The sequence below is a fragment of the Alosa pseudoharengus genome, unplaced genomic scaffold (genome assembly GCF_046254945.1).
Source record: "Alosa pseudoharengus isolate Yale_2024_CS ecotype anadromous, Long Island Sound unplaced genomic scaffold, YU_APseudo_1.1 YU_APseudo_1.1_scf_14, whole genome shotgun sequence".
Taxonomy (NCBI): Eukaryota; Metazoa; Chordata; class Actinopteri; order Clupeiformes; family Clupeidae; genus Alosa; species Alosa pseudoharengus.
The window spans coordinates 19,551,365-19,572,780 of NW_027468609.1; the positions used below are offsets into that span (position 1 = coordinate 19,551,365).

General features: G+C 43.2%; 2 protein-coding genes across 3 annotated transcripts; one reads left to right on the forward strand and one right to left on the reverse strand.

The window, feature by feature from the left end:
* Positions 1–3,029: 3,029 nt before the first annotated feature.
* bbln (bublin coiled coil protein) lies at positions 3,030–4,778 on the forward strand. The gene is made up of 2 exons (XM_076284069.1): positions 3,030–3,625; positions 3,853–4,778. Exons 1-2 carry the CDS (start codon positions 3,547–3,549, stop codon positions 4,086–4,088), a joined length of 315 nt encoding a protein of 104 aa, XP_076140184.1. The 5' UTR covers positions 3,030–3,546; the 3' UTR covers positions 4,089–4,778.
* ciz1a (cdkn1a interacting zinc finger protein 1a) lies at positions 4,774–20,330 on the reverse strand. Of its 2 annotated transcripts, none has more exons than XM_076284068.1 (16): positions 20,193–20,330; positions 19,146–19,351; positions 18,582–18,706; positions 18,028–18,194; positions 17,559–17,652; positions 16,910–17,000; positions 15,591–15,658; positions 15,260–15,339; positions 14,113–14,322; positions 13,748–13,878; positions 13,222–13,315; positions 12,833–12,946; positions 10,447–10,569; positions 9,739–9,805; positions 9,189–9,310; positions 4,774–8,882 (listed from the first exon to the last, which is right to left on the reverse strand). In XM_076284068.1, exons 2-16 carry the CDS (start codon positions 19,319–19,321, stop codon positions 8,229–8,231), a joined length of 2,316 nt encoding a protein of 771 aa, XP_076140183.1. In that variant the 5' UTR covers positions 19,322–19,351; positions 20,193–20,330; the 3' UTR covers positions 4,774–8,228. The 2 variants fall into 2 exon arrangements, with proteins under 2 accessions (XP_076140183.1, XP_076140182.1); XM_076284067.1 differs by having other exon boundaries at positions 18,028–18,197.
* Positions 20,331–21,416: the final 1,086 nt, after the last annotated feature.

Below are 21,416 nucleotides of genomic sequence, written 5' to 3' on the forward strand. Positions count from 1 at the left end.
TCAAATCAAATTACCACTCCATATTGCTGGCACATTCCACAATGAATCTCAATCTCATAAGCAAGGTAAGACAGGATACAGAGCCTACATCTCGTTGTTAAATGGGTATTGCATTGGTGAATAAGGGTAGGACTGTTTTAGGAATAATGTATGATGGATGTCGGAGAGGAACACAAAGTGTGAAGGAAATCCAATCCGGAACTGCAAAGCATAATAGTGTTCAGGTCACACTGTTTGACATGTAGCCTATTTAAGTATAAATGAGTGTGTATGTGTGTGTGACTAGGAATGGATGTGTGTGATTTGAAATGAGAATAAACAAGAAATAACATTTCCATTGATTTCCCATTATAAATTACATAATAATGCACCTTATGCATTAATGCTTGTGTGAAGCTCACATTTCTATTCCATAATTCTAATGATTTCACCGTATTTAGATGTGAAATGTTATACAACATTGCCACCTTGTGTCCAGATGCATTAACATTAAAAGTGCGAGGTGAAATCTTTCCACCAATGTGTAATTATGAACATGCCACGTCTTTGGACATGTTATAAATGCCAAAATCATGTCTAATAAAGACAAAAAATGTCCCATAAATTACATAATAATGCACCTTACTTGAATTAATGATTGTGTGAAGCTCACATTTCTATACCATAATTCTGATGATTTCACCGTATTTAGATGTGAAATGTTATACAACATTGCCACCTAGTGTTCAGATGCATTAAAGGGATAATTCACCATTTGGGGAATGACACTCATTTGCCACCTCCCCTTGAGCTAAACAATTGATTTTTACCTTTCTCCAGTTCATCCATCGGTATTGGTGACGTTTTCACAAGCGAGGGCATGTCGAGGTTTAATGCGGAGAGGCTAACTGAACACTGAACACAGAACAGTCTGAACACAAACGTCTCAGGGTCATGAGGCTTGTATAGCCTGGGATACTATCACCAGGTGCCTCCTCAAATGACCCTGGCCTGGCTCGACGGTCTGAAGCCGGCTATTGTACCGAATTTTGGTTGCAGTTCCACCAGAATTCCACTGGGGGCGGTCGCCATGAATGCAAAATGAATGGGAGTCAATGGAGCTAGACGGCTAAATGTCGTTGAGAAATCTCAGATTTGATTGTAGTTGGTATAAGTTCAACATGGGTTATAGGTCAAAAGTTGAATGAATGAGTACTTATGCCCTTTTGATTTCTTACAGGTTGGGTCGTTGTTGCCAGGGATGGGCAGTATTTCTAATACATGTATTTAAAATATGTATTTCAAATACAAAATACTATTTTGTCATTTGTATTTTATTGAGATGATGAAAATGCCTTCGTATTTTGTATCAAAATACTTCAGTGTTGTGTATTTTTGTATTTTCAAAATACTGTAAAATACTTTCTGTGAAACACTGTGCTGACAGCTATCTAACTATCTATAAAGCACAAAATCTCTGTCCCTGTCTGTCTGTGCCACCCTTGCATGGTCAAGCCCCTCTGCTCCAATAGAGCGTTTATTTTCCTTTGCTGGACTGATTAACAGGCCCCATAGGCGTCGTCTGAATGCAACATTGTTTGAGAAGTTAGTTGTGCTTAAAGGCATCAACTGAGGAGACACGACTAGCTAAGGTTACACACACTCCTTTGCTCACACAAGGACAGCACAAGGACTTGAGTTCACAAGCTTATATCGCAACACTTGCGTTTGCTATTTTCCTTTCTTCTTTCTGTTTTACAGTTTTTTTCTAGACTTTAAATTGTCTATGTTCTCTGACATGTGAAATATGTCAGTGCTATGGTGACTTGACAAGATACCTCAAACAAGGACATTTCCAATGTTGCACATTTTAAATAAGAAATGATTGATAATGTCATAATAATTGGCTTCTAATTGGCTTAACTGATTGGATGGTATTGATGTGACAACCTGATTTTTATTTTTTTATTTGTACTTTTTTTTGCATTTACATTGAAGCAATGTGCACACACCAGTTTCAGGCCTATACAAAATTATTCAACTGTGATGAAACTCACCATAAATGTGGTAGTGAGGGTGTTAAATAACTTAAAAGGTTAAAATGCTAGTTTAAATTTCTAAATAAGTCATTCATTTGAATTGATTCATAGTGGGCAATCTATTACACCAACTGGCTGGGACGTGCAACAGTTGTGGAGTCGGTATTCATAGCCTGTCGCTGCAAAACAGTAGGCTACATCTCCAAACTCAAAAACAGTAGACTAACAGTCAATAAAAGTGGACTGTCAGAGCAGCACAAAATTATATTAATTATATTGGGATGTCTAACATGAGGGGTCAGCATATCTAATCTGTTGACTGATTATGGAAGGAGTATCTTGCTTTCAGATGTTTTTCCAGGTAGTGTACAAGTGAAGGGATAGACGAAAAGGCTTTTAGAAAGAAGTATTTTGTAGTATTTTGAAAATACAAAAATACAGTATTTTATTTTGATACATTTTTTGGCTGCTGTATTTTGTAGCTTATTTTGATACATTTTTAAGGTGGGTATTTGGTATTTTATTTGGAAATACATTTTGATGTATTTGTGCCCATCCCTGGTTGTTGCCCATATTAACACGCTAGCATTGTGCTAATGAATGACGTCATTGACACGTTTGAAAGGCTTTTTAGAACAATTAACCCTTAAAGGTGTAGGTTTTTGAACATTCTAAGTTCCGCAACAATTGAAGGTTCTAAAATTCTATGTTGAATTCAATGAACCCAGATATTCTTTAGAATGTTAATTTCCCAACATTCCCGTCACGTACTCCTTTAAGGGTTAAGTAACTTTTCAAATATATAATACTCAACCAAGTGTATTTTCTTTGCCTCGCCTTTTCGAATACAATATTCAAATTACTTGCCAAAAAATTATATCCCGAGAAAAGTGGATTTTGAGGGGTACAGCTCCATAGACCTCCATTCATTCTGCACTCGTGGACGAGCGCCCTCACGTGGAACTGCTGAAACCAGTTCAGAAACCGGAAATTTTCCGAGAGTGGAAGCAGAGCCCGTCTACATTCTCTGGTGGAAGTTATCGGTATCTTTCTAATATCTATGATTCCTCCCCTCTCCATGTCCGAGGAAAGGAGGACGTCTGGTCACCCTATAATGTAGATGGTTAATACCTCTAAAGTAAATGTAAGTCATTACAAATAATTTTGTAAATGTGAATAATGCAAAATAATTCTCACATTTCCGGTCAGGCACATATCTGGACAGGTCTGCTTAGTCCTCATGTGTCTGCTGACTAGATCAGCTGACAGATGAGACGACAACAATCTTAGTCATTTGACTCGTATCTTGATCGAATTTTAGTGTAGTTACTGCTTTGTTACATTAGTTCTGCATTTTACCAAGACCGTGGACACATTTCAAAGTATGCGCGAGATCTCTTTTATTGCAGTCCAGTTCAGTCTATTCACTGCATTGGAGAGGAGACAGTTCACGCTTCCCGTGTCTTGGCCATCAGTAGAGTAGGCTAACGTTAGCTTGGCAGCTTATTAAGCACCTTACAACACCAAGATGTCTGGACCAAACGGCGATCCCAACATAACAATTGATGATGGTATCATTGAGGACGACGATGACTTCAACGAGGAAGGTAACGTTAATATTGTATTCTTGTCCATGCCAATTTTGTCAACGACTGTATATAGTCATTCGTTTATGCCATCATCATGTGTCGTTATGCTGTGCCGTTTATTGACCAAAAAAAGGTGTTGTGCAGTGCAATGTTTCAGTCGAAGATATTGTATTCCTGATATGAATGGCAAGGAATCCCTTTGTCTTTGTCAGGTAAGCTTAAGCTACGTTCTTCTCTCGCCACAGAATACGCCGCTATCAACACGATGTTGGACCAGATCAACTACTGCTTAGATGACCTTGAAGATCGCAATGATGCGCTAAACGGCAAGCTACACGAGCTGCTGGAATCCAATCGGCAGGCACGCCAGGAGTTCAGGGCAAAAATTAACGAGAGTTTGGCTGAAGGTCAACAGCATCCAGTCATTGAGCAGTCCTCAAATGAGACTCCAACACCACCCATAGAAGAAGATAACGAGTAACCTTAAAACACAATGTATTGGTCATTGTAGTGGCTTCCCTGTTGTATTTCTTGCTCATTCTGTCTGTGACCATCCTAGTAGCCTAAAACCTAAACCTTGGGCCTATTCAGTCAGCCAGGCATGTATTTCAAGATAAGTAGCCAACGTGGGTAAGTTGACTCACAGGAAGTGGTAATCTTACAGAAAGAGCCTTGTGACTTTTTTTGGTAGAATGAGGCCGTTGAGCTCCTCTATTAGGTTTGCCACTTCCGCTGGGTAAATTTATCCAGGTTGCTCACCAAACCATGCTATTATATACCACCTTGGTTTTTGTTGTGAATATGAAACCAAATAGAGACTTAAATGTGTACCCTATCGCTCCGTTGATGTGGAAGAACACATACTCATACTGCAGGCCTTGGGGGTTTCACCTACATCGACTGAGACTGAAAATTGGGACTACCATGATGAAAACTGCCGAGTCAGTAATGTTGAAAATATTTAAGATGCTGAAAATACTGATGTCATTCCATAGAAGACCAAGCAGTTTGGTGCAATAAGTTGGATCATGTGGTTGTGAAAAGGCATGTACAAATGTAACCTAACCTGTTTTATAAATGTGTGTTGTGTTTGTACAGAAGTATCTTGATCTTAAACATGTTCATTTATGGACATCAAGGTGTTATTAAAATGAAAAAGCTGGAAATGTAATCATCAAATATTTTAATATAAATTAAAAGGACTCAAATACAGAAAACATCCAAAAATACATGAGACGTCCAGCTGCTAAAAAACCAACAACACGTTTTACCTTTGTTCATTTCTGTTCGTCATTTCAATAAAAATATGTTATGAAAACATACAACCCCCCCCCCCCCCCCCTGTTCATAATCAAACGGTTTAGCCCGAGTCTGGTCCTGTCTAGTAGATATGACCCAAGCTGTCATCATACTGGCGATTTAGCTTGCCTTGATCACTCCCTTAATCCCTGCAGGGGCACTACTGGGTTTGACTAAATATTGTCTAGCGCGAGATCCTGGGACTCCCCACTGGAAAAATAGACTTTGCTACGACTGCAAACCTAAACGAGGTGTGCAAACGCAATTTATTCTACTTGAAAATTGCCATGTAAAACTGACTACCTCAGAGAAGACAGAGAGAGCATGAGACAGACAAAATATCGAAAAAGGCTGCCTTAGTTTCGGGACAGAGCGATGTCTTCAGTCCCCTGAAGGCAATCTTTAAAAACAACGGTTTGCAGAGCAAGAGTGTATTAACTGTACAGGGCTGGTGGCCTTGTGTGTGAAAAGCTGCTGGTAATCTTGGAGTTTTAATTTCCCCCTTCAAATGCTACAAAGGAGCCCATGAGTAGTCTTCCTCAGTGCAGACACAGCACTGTTCCTGCAGATGGGGCCGGTCTCGGTCCTGCTCCTCCCTCCTCTCCCTTCCATTGGTCAACATTCTGAAATCCGTGTCATTAAAAAGCACTTGCTTGGCTAAATCAGTTGCCTTCAGTTAATGAAGGATGCTACTTAGTACTACGTCAGGAAAAGGTGCCAAGCTTGCTTAGGGGAGAGGGGGCTATGAGAGCCTGGTCAATAGAGATGAGTGTCAGCCACTTCTACTAGGGCCACTACCACTGACTGACCTCCCTCCACACAGAAGACAGGGCTGAACAAAACTTTTAGCAGTAGGAGAGCACTTGGTTTACGCCTTTCAGATTCTGGCAATGTTAGAGATGTCAGTGCTGGAAGCCTGCAGTGCAGGCAGATCCTCAGTACGAGTGTGGGAGTCAGGGGATGGCTACTACTGACGACAACTCTGTCAGTTTTGATGTGCAGGACTAGTGCCTGCGATTCTCAGGTGGTGCACAACACGATAGGACAAGCTAGATTTTTTTTTTTTTTTAACATACCACGGGCCTAGCAGAAAAGCTCTGTAACAAAAGATTAGACCTAGACTAATAATGATTTGCCTTTCTTCAAAGTAAAAAAAAAAAGAAAGAATTCTTTCTTTCAGTGACATCAAGGAGCAGTGCAACAACAAATAAATAAGCCCCTCCCACCTCCTTCACACACACACACACACACACACAGGGCCCATGGGGTTCTGGTGAAGAACACAGGACGCTGGGACGCCAATCAAAGACCGGAGACTCCATGAGACAGACACTATAGACGTCCTGGCAGCAGAACCTAACGAGCACACATACAAGACCACACACACTGTCACTTACTACTAGAGGCTGACAGTTGTGGTCACTGAAAATGCCTTCATGCCAATAGCAGGAAATGAGCCAAAAACTAATAAACAAACAAGCAAACAAAAACAGAATAAACTGGTTAGAAATCCAGGTCCTATTAGCCACGGGCTGCTCCACAAAGCTGAATTTGAAAAAGCACTGCCAGTTGTCTAACGGCTTAGAGATGACTACTAACTCTACCTGAGCCACAGTTCTCCTCAACAATGGAAAAGAAACTGATTAGAAAAATAAGAAAGGTAAAAAAAAATAATAAAAAAAAACAGGCACAGCCTTCTACATTGACCCATCAAGCAGTACTGTTCATTCAACATCAAACAGCAAGTAGGCTGCCATTTCTACAATGGAGCATTCCATTACCCCCCTCAACCTCTATGGAACTGCATGCTGGTCCAATCACAAGTTCCCAAATTTTCTATAATTGTGCCTGTGCTAATATCATCCTGGATGAATGGTGGAAGTACCCTCACACATACACAGACAAGACACACAAACTGTGTCTTCAACAGACAGTAGATATCGCACTAAAATTCAGCCTGCCCCGGAGGTGTCTTCTCCAGTCCAGCAGGTGGTGCCAGTGAGCAAGCAGCAGTGTTGAGTAAAGTTCCTTCGCCTAGCAGCATCCAGTCAGCCAGTCCACCCTGAGAGAAGTGTTCGCCTCCCAGCTACAGTGGGACCTCCAGGTACATTTTTCTGCGCCACCTTTCTAGACGTTGTCCCAGGTTACGGAGCTGTCTTCCCAGGTTACTGTGCCACCTTTCCATTGTGGAGCTAAAGGAGTTGCCCTCACCAGCTACTGTTTGTTTTTTAGCCACCCCCACCACTCAGCAACACCGTCGTCATGTGAAAATCTTGGACCAGCAACACTGGTGGTCACACACTGTTTTCAAGATAAAGAGTACCACTAGATTTTCATTTGAATTCCTCTTTTTTTTTTACACTTTTTTTTTTTTTTTTTTAAAGAAAAGCTGCTTCTACTAGCTGGGAGAAAGTTCTGCGCTGCTACTAAACTCTGAGTTGCTAAAAGGTACTGGGGGGGGGGGAATAAACAATAAACAAAATCTGTGTCAATGACGGCACCACGGCGACTATTTTAACCCTTTCATGCATGTAGGTCATCTTCTGAGTTAGACCTGTCAATCATCTTCGTAGTAGTAATTGCAATTCAATCTTCCCCATTTGCATGGAGACACCCTGTCACAAGCAAATGACCTGAATCAGATAGTTTAGGCCATCAAACGTCTCAGCCCCCCACCTAACCACTTCATCAGGTGAAATAAAAATGTTTTAAAAACATTTAGGGACATGTAATGGAAACTGTTTTTCCATTTTGATAGACAACAATGTACAGAAACCGCTCACAAATTAAAACATCATGCAATACTGACATCAGTTTCATTTTTGACTTAAACGTAATTGCCTGTTTCCCTTCATGATAGCTTCACTTATCGTTATTTCATACTGAAATAAAGGTGATTAATTATTGTCATTCCTGGCTGTATTCGGCTACATAGAGTGCACAATACTGAGGGTTTGTGCACTGAAGTGCAGTCAAAGGATGCAATTAATAAAAAAAGGATAAAAAAATTACTAAAAGGAGGTACGTATATAGATGACTAGAACTACCGATAGTCCGATTGACATCACACAATTCTTCCCTATTTAAAAAGCGTTTGTTTTCTTTATAACAAACAAATATGCATGAAAGGGTTAAACCTGCTGAAAGGGGTCCCACAGGAACTGGTAGCAGTCCTACCATTATTAGGCAATCCTCTTTCTCCCTACTCCTTCTTTCTGTATCTCTCTCCATCCCTCCCTCTTTCTCCCCACCTTTTCATCTTTGTCTCTCCATCTCTCTTCTGTCTCTTCCTCACTCCCTCTATCTCTATCTCTCCCTCCTCTCAGCGTCTCCGTGCCGTTCTTCCTGACTTCCTCCTTCCTGCCCCTCCCCCTCGTCTCTTGCTGCTTGTCGGGGTCACGACCACTGCCTCTTCCTCCTCGGCCCCATCCTCCTCCTCCTCTGCTTCCGGAGGGTTCTGCGCTTCTGGGGCGTCCCCCTGGTTCTGCGCTTCTGGGGCGTCCCCCTGGTTCTGCGCTTTTGGCGCGTCCCCCTGGTTCTGCGCTTCTGGGGCGTCCCCCTGGTTCTGCGCTTCTGGGGCGTCCCCCTGGTTCTGCGCTTCTGGGGCGTCCCCCTGGTCCTGCTCCTCTGTGGGCTGACTGGAGGCGGAGGCAGAGGCTGTGGCGGTGACCTGAGTGTCCTGCTGCTGCTGCTGCTCCTCTTCCTCCTCCTGCTGGGCAGCAGAGCGTCTGGATGCCCTTGTGGCACTGGTGCTGAGACATGGGTCGGGCGTGGGTGATGAGCTGGCCTGGGTGAGGTCAGACTCTACGGGTGCCTGGTCCAGCTCGGAGTCTGGTTCTGGTTCCGTAGATGGAGTATGGACGGTGTTGGTGCCCTGGTCCCCGGCGGGTCCGAGACGGGCCTCATCCGGGCTGCTGTCCCTCTCTGATGGGCCGGCCTCGGCCTGGTCCTCCTGCTTACGCAAGTCTCTGTACTTCTGCAGCAGCAGGACGGTAAAATACTCGATCAGTGACCACACACATACACACACACCCTTTAAAATACCAGTACCTGAAAGCTACAAGCATATAATAATAATACTTTAATATTCTAATTACATTCATTATGCTGTATTGATGCGCACCTTAATCCCAAACACACCTCTACTTAGCATAGTGTTGGCTGGCTGGCAGTATTTCTTCATCACAGCTGCAGGCTTACCTGTTCCACTCCTCTCAACTTGAGGTTCTAAAACTGCTCCGAGAGTGCTAACGACTAACCTCCTCCATTCCACTCCACTCACCTTGAGGTTCTGAAAGTGCAGTAGGGACTTGCAGTGTGAATGCCGTGCCATCGACTCAAACTGGTAGAACTGGCTGCAGAGTCTGCAGAGGAACCCTGCCACCGGAACCAGAAAGCTGGAACCTGGAACGCAGATGAGGAGGCGTCAGTTTTTTTTGTTTGTTTAATTTAAGGCCATTTCCGCAACTAAGGCTACTTAATGGCCAGAGCATTGTGTGTTACAGAAACTTAAATATGTTTTTTAAAATCTATGCTAGCAAGATATTCTAAAACCTTCAAAGGTGGGACCTTACTAAAAACATCAGCTATAGAATTTTGATGATAAAATTGTTGTCTTTTGGTTTTCAAGGCAGGGCAGAGGAGGTGTCAGGGTCAAGCTTAGGTCCTGTCTACATTAGCCCGGCTACTTATTATAATTTAGCCCTTCCATCCTCATTAAAGTGGTGTTGTCTGATACCACAAGCAATTACTTTTTAAAAACAAACAAATAAACAAAAATTATACATTTTAAAGCACCAGGTTCACATAGTAGTGTCACTTGATGAGCTCACCATAGATTGTGTCTGAGTCAAACTCTTCGTCATCTGCCATATCCTCCAAGGTCACCTCTGACACCCCCTATGGAAGTGGAAGAAAACAGCACATGAAAAACACATAGGGTGCATCCCAAGCTCTATTTGCATGCGGCTTCTCTCCTCGGTCCTCCAGCTCCTACCCCAGAAATCGCTCAAGGCATCATCAAGGACGCCTCATTTGTGTAATTGCAGCCAGAGGAGGTGAGGACGGGGAGAGAGGTAGAATAGCCGATACACGAGGAAACACAAGAGCATCCTATGCGGAAATGTTTTCAGTCGGAATTGTGCGATCATTGGTCCAAGCAAGTTGCAGCAGCAGGACACTCCGGTTTCAAACAAGTTCGCAGCAATTTATTAGCAACAATAAATGACCAGATAGACCAAGAAAAGGCTTTTATATGCTGGAATTATCATGAATTACAATGCATACCATACCTCATTATCAGGCTCAATAAGTGGAAATAGTCAATGTTCATATGATATTTTGAGGCTTTGTTATAAGTTCATATTCTCTGCAATTTGCGTCTAAAATGGTCGGTTTATTGTAGCCAAAGAGGTGACGTGCCGCATCATCAGTAATTGACGTCTCTTAAAAGTGATGCGTGAGTGAGCATTACCTTATTAAATATTATTAAAACATACAGTACAAAACAGCAAGAGAATGGTACCTCAGGTGACTCTTACCTGTCCGTTAGACTCGTCCTCTACATCATCCTCCCCCTCCTCGGCCTCCTCCTCTCCCATAAAACATCCCTTTTCATCCAAAGCGCTCAGATCCCCCAGTCCCTCCACCTGGCCCTCACGTAGCTACAACACACACACACACACACACACACACACGGTTAAAACTATAGCTTAAAAATACAAACAGACAGCTGAAATAAATTCTCTCGAAATACCTTCGATGACAACTGACGCTGTCAATCTTGAGCTCAAAATGACCAGCAACACTGGCGGTAGTTTGTTAATACTCATCCTGCACTGATAACACAGCATCATGCTTCATGCAACCAATCTCACTCATTTCATACAATTCTGGCTGCCCTATTTTCACTGACATGGAGTCGGCATTAGGACAACCTTTGCTACCCGCAGAATGGGTGGTCAGCGCGGTGCAAAAAGAAGCAGCGCAAGGTCCCGCACATCCCAAGGCCAATGTTGGATGGGTGCAGGATCTAGCTAGTGAATGAAGCTTTGTTTAACCACTGAACCACTGCAGATGGCCAGGGGGAAAAAAGCCGCCACCAAAAAGATGGCCGCCACACATACATTTTTCAACATAAAAGTCCTTAAGTAAATCAGTACTTTTGGTTGTAGTGCTGGGCGGTATGACCAAAAATGTACATTACGGTATTTTTCTAAATTCTTATGGTTTCACGGTATATGACGGTATTTTTTTTCCATGCATAATCAGATGTTCACAGCATTTTCTACAGGTTGAGGGAGGAATTGCTGAGTACATTGACTAAGGATGGTCTATTTTACTGTCATGATGTAGAATAACTCCACACTAGTGGTAATGCAGTTTGCATGGTCCCAGAAAATGATGCTGTTTACAAAGAGCCACTCATGATTCTAATGAAGAATCTAATCAGAATGCAAAGACAATTGCAGTCAAAATACAGAACTGTACTGTGCAAATTTCACAAACATCTTGTAGCCTATAAAACCAATACAAAAAGTAGTGCAACTTTATACTTTTTTGAAAATTATACAATTTAAAATGAAACCTCTCTGCTAATATGCTTACTATGTCAAATAGGCCTATCAGAAACATGCCTTGTTGTTATTGTGTGGTTTACCTACGTTAGTGGTAGGCTAACGTTAACTTCATGTGAATGTGGATGTCATGTTAGCCTGCCATGAGCTTCGGTTCGGTTCGCTAGGCAAAACATTAACAAAAAAGTTTGTTTTGGTGCACTGATGACAGTCAGGATAATTTCTAACTAGCTAGCTTGTATTGCTCAGTGCATGTCTATAACATGCTTTACTTGCTACCTGGATAATTTCAGCGAATATTCTTAAGGTGAGATGAATGATAAGCTCATTAAACTTCACTGTGTTTGGTGGGTTGCTAACTAACGACATCACCTACTAGCCAGCTAGTTGCTGTTGAACAATCTCACTAGAATTTTCGTGATGGTAAATTCCTTTCGCAGTATCCCTTAACGTTTTTCCTTAACTAAAGAAACAATTTAAGGTGTTCTGTGCAACACCCTTAAATAAACCCCTTATCTAAGGATAAGGGTCATACTTCAGGGGAAAAACTTCAGGTGTTTTGTGTTTACCCTCACTATGCCTCGCAGTGGCACCATGCGTACGTGTGAAAAAAGTCCCGTCAAACACTGTCGTGCGGCGCAGCTTTCCAAACGTTGTGTAATCAAATACACCGGTATGGCAGTATATTAAAAATTCATATCATAATGAAAATATACACCGGTATACCGCCCAGCACTATTTGGTTGCATATACTGGTTTGGGTAAGGACTTTTATGTTAAAAAAATCTACATGTGGTGGCCATATTGGATTTTTTTAATTAGTGTCGCTAGCTTCACACTGTGGTCTTTCAGTGGTTCACCAAAGCGTAATTTGCCCATCACTAGATCTAGCATATCAGTATCCAACAGAATCAAAGATGGTCCACACACCAGAGAGCTCCCACTCACTGTGTTTATTAGTGATGTTTCAAGCCGTGCAGCTCTTACGAAGACTTTGGCCAGCAAGGTGTCTCATTTTGCCACCATGTGTGTATAAAGGACAGGCGTGCCGTAATAAAGGAGCAATTAATCAACAATAAAACCCAAGTGTAAAAAGGGTTATAGAGGTAGACACCTATTGTGCTTTTTGCACACTCACCTAGTGTACTTACTGGTTGAATACACTGGCTAACCCTTTAATCTTTTATTAAGTACTCTTGTACTCTCTATACTAACCTGCTACACATTCCTGTTAAGCATACTATTTTTCCACACTCATAATAAGTTTACTCACTTCCCATACTCTCTAAAAGTATGATCACCTCCTGTAGTGTCCTACTTAGGCTCATCCCATACTAAGTATACGACTCACCTCCTGTACTCTCCGCTGGTGCTCTGGAGTCTGCATGTGTTCCACAAACTCACGGGACGTCCTGAACTGCAACTTGCAGACGGTGCAGCAAGGGCTGCTGGAGCGGGTGCACAGCTGTGGGGTCAAAGTTCACAGGTTAGGAGGTCATGCACACTACTGTAACCTGCCTCAAACTTGCTCTCACACAGTAGTGGATGAATATCAATTGCATTTCTTTGCACCGATGAGATTACGTACTAAAACGCAAAACGTTTTATTCCCCAACGCTAGTGTCAATACTGAATATCCATCTTCATGTCAACGGTATGAATGTTACCACACTGATGTAACTAAATGCTAACTAAATCCCCATTTCCTCTCCAGAGAGTGTGATTTGGGGGAGAAGTCACCTTGTGCTCCTTTGTGCGTCGGTGCTCCAGCACATTGCTGGTGAAGTGGGTCTGGCAGGTGGCACACCAGCGCTGGAGGCCTGGTCTCTTCTCCCTGGAGCGGGCACATCGGGCACAGAGCACACATCTTTAGCGGGCACCTCATTGTTTTACCGACAGTTCAAATAAGGCCTGTATTTTATCAGTAGTTAAAGATTTATGGCTATTCCATATTGTCAGTAGTGGCTAAGAGTACATCTGGTTGTCAGGCTGGAGAGGAGGCTGTGTTGTAAGGGATTCACATGTTCTCATCCCTGCACTCCTCCTGCACCTTGGGCAGCAGAATGACCAGACAGACAGGCAGGCAGGCACACACACACACACACACGTGCACACACACACACGTTGTGAGGGCTTCACACATACCCATCTCTGCGGCTGCTCTGCAGTGACTCCTGCACCTTGGGCAGCAGGGTGACCAGACAGGCATGTACGCGTTGCACACACACACACACACACATACACGTTGTGAGGAACTCACACATACCCATCTCTGCGGCTGCTCTGCAGTGACTCCTGCACCTTGGGCAGCAGGGTGACCAGACAGGCGTTACTCATGTGCTGAATCTCCATCATGCGCTGCTGATGCGCCAGGCCGTTCATGTGACTCTGGAAGTTCTGATGCAAACAAAACAAAACAAATAAACACATTAGAGTATGCATTGTAAATAAATCTGTGTTGCTGATTTTCACTACAATTACCTGACTGGGTCTTTATTTATCTGTGAGAGAGAAGTGAAAAAAACTGTTTTTGGGTTTTTGGGACCAAATATCCCCTGTAAGGTAAATTCCCCCACGTGGGGTAAATGTTGACCATTGGGAAAATGTCCCCAAGTGGGGTAAATATCCTACCTGCTGGTTGTGGCAGGTGATGTTGCAGATGTAGCAGTAGAACTTGTTGGCGCCCTCTCCTCCTCCTGGTCCTCCCACGGCCCCTTCTCTGGCCTCCTCCTGAGTCCTGACCGCAGTGCCGCTGGCGCCCTTCGCCTCGGCCAGATCCTCGGGGTCAGTCTGGTTCTCACCGTTCTCCCGCTCCCCCGCCTTCAGAGGAGACGCAACGCTCTGGACCGGAACACACAAGTATGCCACAACATAAACACATGTGGAAGAAAGGAAGAAAGAAAGAAAGAAAGAAAGAAAGAAAGAAAGAAAAGTGGAAAGAAAGAAAGTCAGATAGAGAGAAAGGTGGAAGGAAAGAAAGAAAGAAAGAAAGAAAGAAAGAAAGAAAGAAAGAAAGAACTTAAAGATGCAGTCAGGGATTTTAGGCGATTTCAAGCCGATAAAATTTTTGGTCACATTCAGCAATTATCTCATCACGACCGCTAGCTGACCATTCTGTGAGTACACTGTAAAAAACCCAGTCTCTGCAGGCAGCCCAGGCTCCGAAAACTGGAAACAAGCGAAGTGAAAACGAAACCCTGCGTGGGATTTCTCTGGGAATACGGAAGGTAGGGGTGAGATACCTCTCTGGCGTCTTCCGTTTGTTCCTTGGTAAAAATATATGTACAACGTACATTTTTCTTTGCACAAAAGCATCTGTTAATAACTTTAAATACAAACAAAAACAAACACTACTTCCTGCAAAATCCCTGACTGCACCTTTAATTGATCCCCTAAGGGAAACTGTAGTGTGATAAAGACACATCGCCCATCTCCCTCAGTGTGACGAGAAAAATCAAACATTTGTGTCCTTCAGACAGGCAGTCAGTCTGACTTAGCTTCCTGCCTGATACATGATGAATAGATACATGGTAAATGTGAGTAGTTATTTGGCAGAATGATTCACCCTCTACTGGGGGACCACCAGTAGTGCTTGATATCATTAACAGCCTTAATCCACACAAGGCTCAGTTCAACACAATCTCAAACTACCTCCCAATATACTCTTTTTGACAATCTCAAACAACCTCTGATATTTTACAACTCTGTTCTGTAAAAATGTTCCACTGTTCTACTATGTTCTGTTTCCCCTTCCCGGGTTCCGTAATGCTGTTCTCACCTCTGCAGCTCGGCTCTGCTCCAGGGCATCATTAGCGTCTGGTCCCACCATGCTGCCTCCCTCTTGCAACGTTACACTGTCTGTAAACAGACACATAAACGTGCACACATACGCACACACACACACACACAAACACAAAAAATGTCACATCAGTTCACGTACACTACAGTTTTAGTCTGGCAACATCAAAGGGATCTGTTAAATTCTTTAACGGCGGAGAAGTACCATAACATCTGACTGCACATTGAACTGTGCATTACACATACTAAGTGTGTGTGAGTGTATGTGTGTGTGTGTTAATTGGACAATCTGGTGTGTTCAGACTGCCCACCTGTGGGGTTGGAATCTCCAGCTGGGCTCTCGTAGTCTTCCCCCAGAGTCCCTGCAACCTCCTCTGACCTGAAGGAGGGAGGGAGGAGAGAGTAAAGGAACACAGAGATGAGAGGAGAGAAGGAGATGAGGGGCAAGGGAACAGATAGATAGATTGAGATGGAGAGGAAGAAAAATAAGGAAAAAAAGAAAGGGAGAGAGAACGAGAGAGAGAAATAACATGTATTGTAACTTCTGCAGAGGTGAAAACTGAAAATGAGGGCACTTAGCACTAAAAATATCCTTCCAAATGAAAGGAAAGCACAATGAAAGCAATCAAAGTCAATTTGATCTAATCAGTTTACAAGGCCACTTCAGAAACAATAGCCAAGGTCAGGGAGCAGAGCAAGAGCAAACCATCCCAGCCCTTCCAGACTCAAAAAAAGCCAAAGCATACTGTAATTGCCTGTTAATCTCTCATCCATCCAGGACTGAGAGAGTCAGTGTGAAAGACAGTACCAACTCCCTATTTTTGGTCTAATACTGTGGTATTACTGCTCACGTATCCATCAGGTCATCATTATTTACAAACCAACTCCAACAACTTCAACAATTTTAGAACAGGTTCAGTTTTCTGTGTTTTTCACATCTGTATACGACCTCATTTTCCAAACAGTTGGGATACTATGTAAGGGTTAATGTATAGAATGGCGGTCATTATCGGGAAAATAAGTTCCGACAGGGCGAACCGGACTCCGACGCCCTAGCGGAGGGGTCTTGCTCAGCCCTGAAGGGACTTATTTTCCTGATAATGACCGGCGTTCTATACATTATACCGCTTACTATACAGTACGGTTACTTGTCAAAACGAAAAAATAAACTTCACATGATATGCCACTTTACATTTATTTGTTACCGTTTTTGTCGAGGCTTTTGCTAAGAAACAAATAGTTTGCAACACAGCTGAACTTGAATCAAACATTCTTTAGAACACAGCTGATTTCTGCTTTCACTTTTGAATGAAGTTCCATTGCAAGAAGTGACCGAACTACTTACAGAGTAATTTATCAGAAGCACAAAACCTGTTTCCATTGACAGCGGTAATTATATGTTTGCAGTGGTAATTACTTTTACCGTAGAACTTTGGGAAATCTCATTCTAGTCAATGGAGCGTTCTACTACCATTATGAAAAGCGTATAAGTAAAATATAAGTTAAAAAAAAGAATGATCATTTGCTAATCATTATCTATCGGTGTGGGTTCTGTTCCAGTGTGTGTGTGTGTGTGTGTGTGTGTGTGGTTCTGGTGGTCCAGTGCGTGGGTGGGGTGGTGGGCGTTTACCCTTCAGTGCGGGGCTTCTTCAGAGCTGGTTCCTCATCCTGCTGTGCCGAGGCGTCACTGGGTCCGTCAGCCAGAGGTACTGCTGCTTCCTCTGCAGAGGGTTAAACCACACAAACAACTCAGATGTCAAAGATCAAGTCAGACACAGCGCCTGCCGCTTACACACTGTGGTTCTGTTTCCTGTACATGGATTAAGCTCAGTGTGTCCAGGTCCAATAGGCAGCTTTGAGTGTGAAGGGGGCCTAAGAGAAGCCCTTGCTCTGCCACATGTACTACTGAATTATTTTTTAATCGTTAGTTGCTCTGCTTCATATAGTACTGAAGATGTTATATGATATAATTCCTTTTGAATCGTTGGATAGTGGATTCAAGCGAATAATGCAGCTGATTGGCGAGAGTTACATGGTGAAGCATGGAGGTCAAGAGGAGAGAGAGCACCTGACTGCACAACAACATTCTACATATGACTTTACAGCTATTTATACTAGATTCTAGAAATAGCCCATTATCACTCACGCACATATGTGTTTCCATGTGTGATATATGTGCCACACTCTGAGCATGTGTGCATGCTGGGAAGAGGGGTTATAAATATACACTGTGTTGTTCTTGAGTATGTGTGCATGTCTGTCTATGTGTGGAAGCTCACCTTTGCTGCCACTGGCTCCCGGTTGTCCCTCTGAGGTTCCAGCAGATCTCTGTTCATTTTCACGCTTCCTGTCAGGCAGCCGAGAGCCGTAGTCCTACGCAGAAAGAGCCAGAAAACATCAAGCAACAACAAACACATCGATACACAACAAACAAACACATCTCCTGCAGTCCTACTGTAAGGGCACACCAGGAAGGGTGAGGTCAAGACATTGAAAACACAAACTGTACTACAAATGTTACGTTCTTTAGTTGTGTATGGATAACAACATTTATCATATAATACACCTTAAAAACAAGGAAAATAAAAACAGCAAGTAGCATTCAGTTCTGCAACTACAGTAATATATGACGTGTTACTCAGTTGAATTGAATGGGAACACGTCAAGTTTAATAACAAAATACAAAAGAATTAGTTTGTGATGCATGCATTCTGCATTTACGATGATATTTGAGCCCAAGTTCCTTACGTTGTTCATGTAGCGCGCGTGATGGTTGTAGGGGCGCGGGGCATAGCCCATGTGTGGGGTCTTGATTGCCACACCCATGGGTACCGGTCCCAGCAGCGAGGAGCGCGACCCAGCAGAAAAGAACTGAGTAAACTGCTGTCCCCCCATCGCAAAGCCACGCATGCTACCTGCTGAGAGAGCAAGAGCACCGTCAACACCCAAAACTCCACTCTAAGGTCTTTTAAAATACTCCACTGTTGTTCAATTCACCATGCAATGACTTGCTCAACAATAAGCACTGCCTCAAGTAAAGATATAATGCAGCGCATAATGACAAACTATGATGACTGGCCACAAGCCGAAAACATACAAAACATATACACAACAGGAATACACAATATTGTGTACCAGGCTAAAATGGGGAAACAAAACACACCTGCAACACACTACCTTCACACATAGACAAACATTAAGTACTCTCTCTCTCTCTCTCAGACACACACACACACACACCATGCTGCTGTGATATGATATGGGCCATCACCACACACTGTCCAACTAAGGGAAGCGCCTACCTTGCATCTGCTGCATCAGTAGCGCCCCTTGTAGCATGGGGTTGGGAGCGAGAATGGTCGCTTGTGTAGGGGAGCAGAGGTTCACCATACGGGGAGGGGGCGCCGGCGCCGCCACCGCGATGGGCCTGTGTGATAATGAGGGTGAACCGGAGCGTGAGTGAGTCCAGTCAGTCAGGATGTTAGGTTCGTTTGCCCAACCTAATGTGCTTGAGTAACGACAACAAGTCTGGCATGGATGCTAGCACGCATTAACAGTGGACGGAACAGATGAACGACAAAAACAAAACAGCCAGAAAAATGACAATTAGTGATTTAACATGCGCTCGAACAAAAGACGAAAGGAAAAGCATGCGAGTAAAAAAATAAATAAATGAATAAAACAGCTTATTTCACATAAAGCAACAACAGGCTAATTTACTTGTCAGCGATGACGGGTCCTAAAGAGGTTACAATGTCTATCTGCACAGAGCACGGTACGGTGCTTCCGCCTACACTTGCATTGCACCGTCTGATGGAGCGACAAGGCCTACATGTTGATCCCCGACCTCGCGTTGACAGTCTTACCGGCCACTTTGATGGTGATGCGACATGTGATGAGACGGCGGGGGCTGTGGTGGCGGTGGCGGGGGTGGAGGTGGTGGTGGAGGTTGTTGCTGAAACAGTTGCTGAAGCTGCCGCAAATGTTGGTGAAATTGCTGCTGCTGCTGCTGTTGGTGGTGGTGATGATGCGGGTTAAACATCCCGGCGTTTAGATGGTGCTTCCAGAGATCCTGTGATTGATTGATCAATAGCGAAAGGTTAGCGTTAAACGGTGAGCCCCTCAACTACGAAGCGGTTTCACAATGCTACCCATTAAAATGTCCAATGGAAAATTATCACATATACGCATGAAACCAGTGGCGGTAACGTTAGTCTCCCCAGTTAACAGGAACTCTAGCATCCTTGAGGTTAGAGTTTTAACTAGCTAACGTTTAGTACAGAAAAGTTGACGTAACGTTGCTTAGCTGTGAGCGCTGAGAAGTGGGCTCACGTTAATTAGAAGCTACCGTGTTGACTTAAACAATAGTTTGTTTTTATTTCCTAACAAACACCTTACAACAAGACAATAACAAGCATACTAGTACAAAACATTAGCTGTAGCCTGCAATGTTGGCTAGCTAGGTAAATGTCAGGATAGCCCATCTGAAGAACTAGGACAACTTGGTCAACGTTAGCTCTTAGCTACGAGGCTAATAAAAGGTAACGTTAGCCTAACGTTCTGAATAGTTGTTAATGGCTGAAGTAATGTTAGCTAACCTTACCTAGCTAAGTTAAGGATCACGGCGTGCAGCTCAACAAATATTTTCGATTACATTTCGTTTTTATGAAAAAAATAACCACAAGAGATTATATCGACGCAATATTTTCTTTAAGCAGTTTTGGCACGGACTTTTCACAAATTGACATGGCTTAGGATAGCTAACCTAGCTTAGTACGCTTTCTGTGGCTAGCAGATAGAAAGCAAACTAACAGCGCCTTTCATTCAGCAAGTTGCTCAGTAAGAAACGATTCCATCTTACTCTACAGCGGTGAAGATCCTAATAAATCATCAATTTCTTTGTTATGACCTACTTATAAAAAGTGGAAACCGGTTGAAATTGCTCCGTTGAAATAAAACTCTGACGTGCTGTAGCCTGTTGCAAATGTAACTTCCTATCACATCAATTGTTCATCGTTCTGCGCAGTTTGCTATGCTGCTCACTAGCATGATCCTCCACACTCGCGATGGCTAGCATACGCATACCGGTGTTTTCCGAGCTACTTTACGCCTTTACGCCTGTGCGTATCTAAAGAGGAAGCCCGATTACTGCCCCCGTCTGTCTAGGAGGCTGGACGTAGAGTATGGGTTAGCCTACAGTAGGCTAGGCTACTCATTTTTAAAATCACTAAATGTCTTTACCAGAAGCAAACATACAACATAAACATATAGCATACATTGCATGTTTTGTTAATAACGCAACAATCTGTATTTAGCTGAAGTCGCAATAAACTCACACTTCATTGGATAGGTAGACCTAGACCTATTGCATTTCCAACTCATGTTTGAGTTGTGACGTGTTGGCTATTTTTTAGGGGTGCAATTTAACTAAATTCGCTTAGCCTAAGCTAGATCATGTCTCGTGTGTTACCTTCTCTTGCCCTCAGACTATTTTCAAGCTTTCTTTGGATGGAAAACTTTACGCCCGGTGGGTGTTTCAGCCGTTCGTTTCAGCACCATGGACAGAGCACCCCATGTAATCGAATGTGTCTAGATAACTTTAAGTCAAGTTGTTGCCATGAAAGTTTTGTTTTCACATTACAAAGATATCGTAATTGTTATAATACATTTTACATACATTTAAATAAAATATAATGTAGTCTAATATGTATTTGTGGTTTAAAACACTTTACTTTGACATAAGCTGCTCCATCAGTGAACGTCAGGAAACCTGCAGCCTACTCAACTAAACGGAGAGACTCACGAACGAAAGCTTTTTGGGAGTCTCCCGCAGTTCTTACTGATTGCATTGAGATTGTTGAGTAGTCTCGCATTTGAGCTGTCTCACATTCGATAGATACCTACACACTCCTGTAGGTTGCCCTCGACACTGAATAAAAGAACCACACGCTTGTATCTGAGCACGACGCAGACTCTTCCACTGCGCCTGCCCGCGGTCCACCAGGGACTGTGCAGGGATCTCCCTGTTTATTCAGAGGCCAGGAGAGATCATCCCCTCTTTCTCGTCGGTGCCCGACAGACGGCAGAGCTGCAGTTCAGAGGGTAGCTTAGCTGTGCTGTCTTTTACGTCGCTGGGA

Coding starts and splice junctions, on each gene's coding strand:
- bbln (XM_076284069.1), top strand. CDS start 3,547: ATGTCTGGACCAAACGGCGATCCCAACATAACAATTGATGATGGTATC. Junction 3,626..3,852: donor CGATGACTTCAACGAGGAAG/GTAACGTTAATA, acceptor CTCTCGCCACAG/AATACGCCGCTATCAACACG.
- ciz1a (XM_076284067.1), bottom strand. CDS start 19,321: ATGTTTAACCCGCATCATCACCACCACCAACAGCAGCAGCAGCAGCAA. Junction 17,653..18,027: donor ACGCGCGCTACATGAACAAC/GTAAGGAACTTG, acceptor CTTTCTGCGTAG/GACTACGGCTCTCGGCTGCC. Junction 15,340..15,590: donor TGGAGATTCCAACCCCACAG/GTGGGCAGTCTG, acceptor GTCTGTTTACAG/ACAGTGTAACGTTGCAAGAG.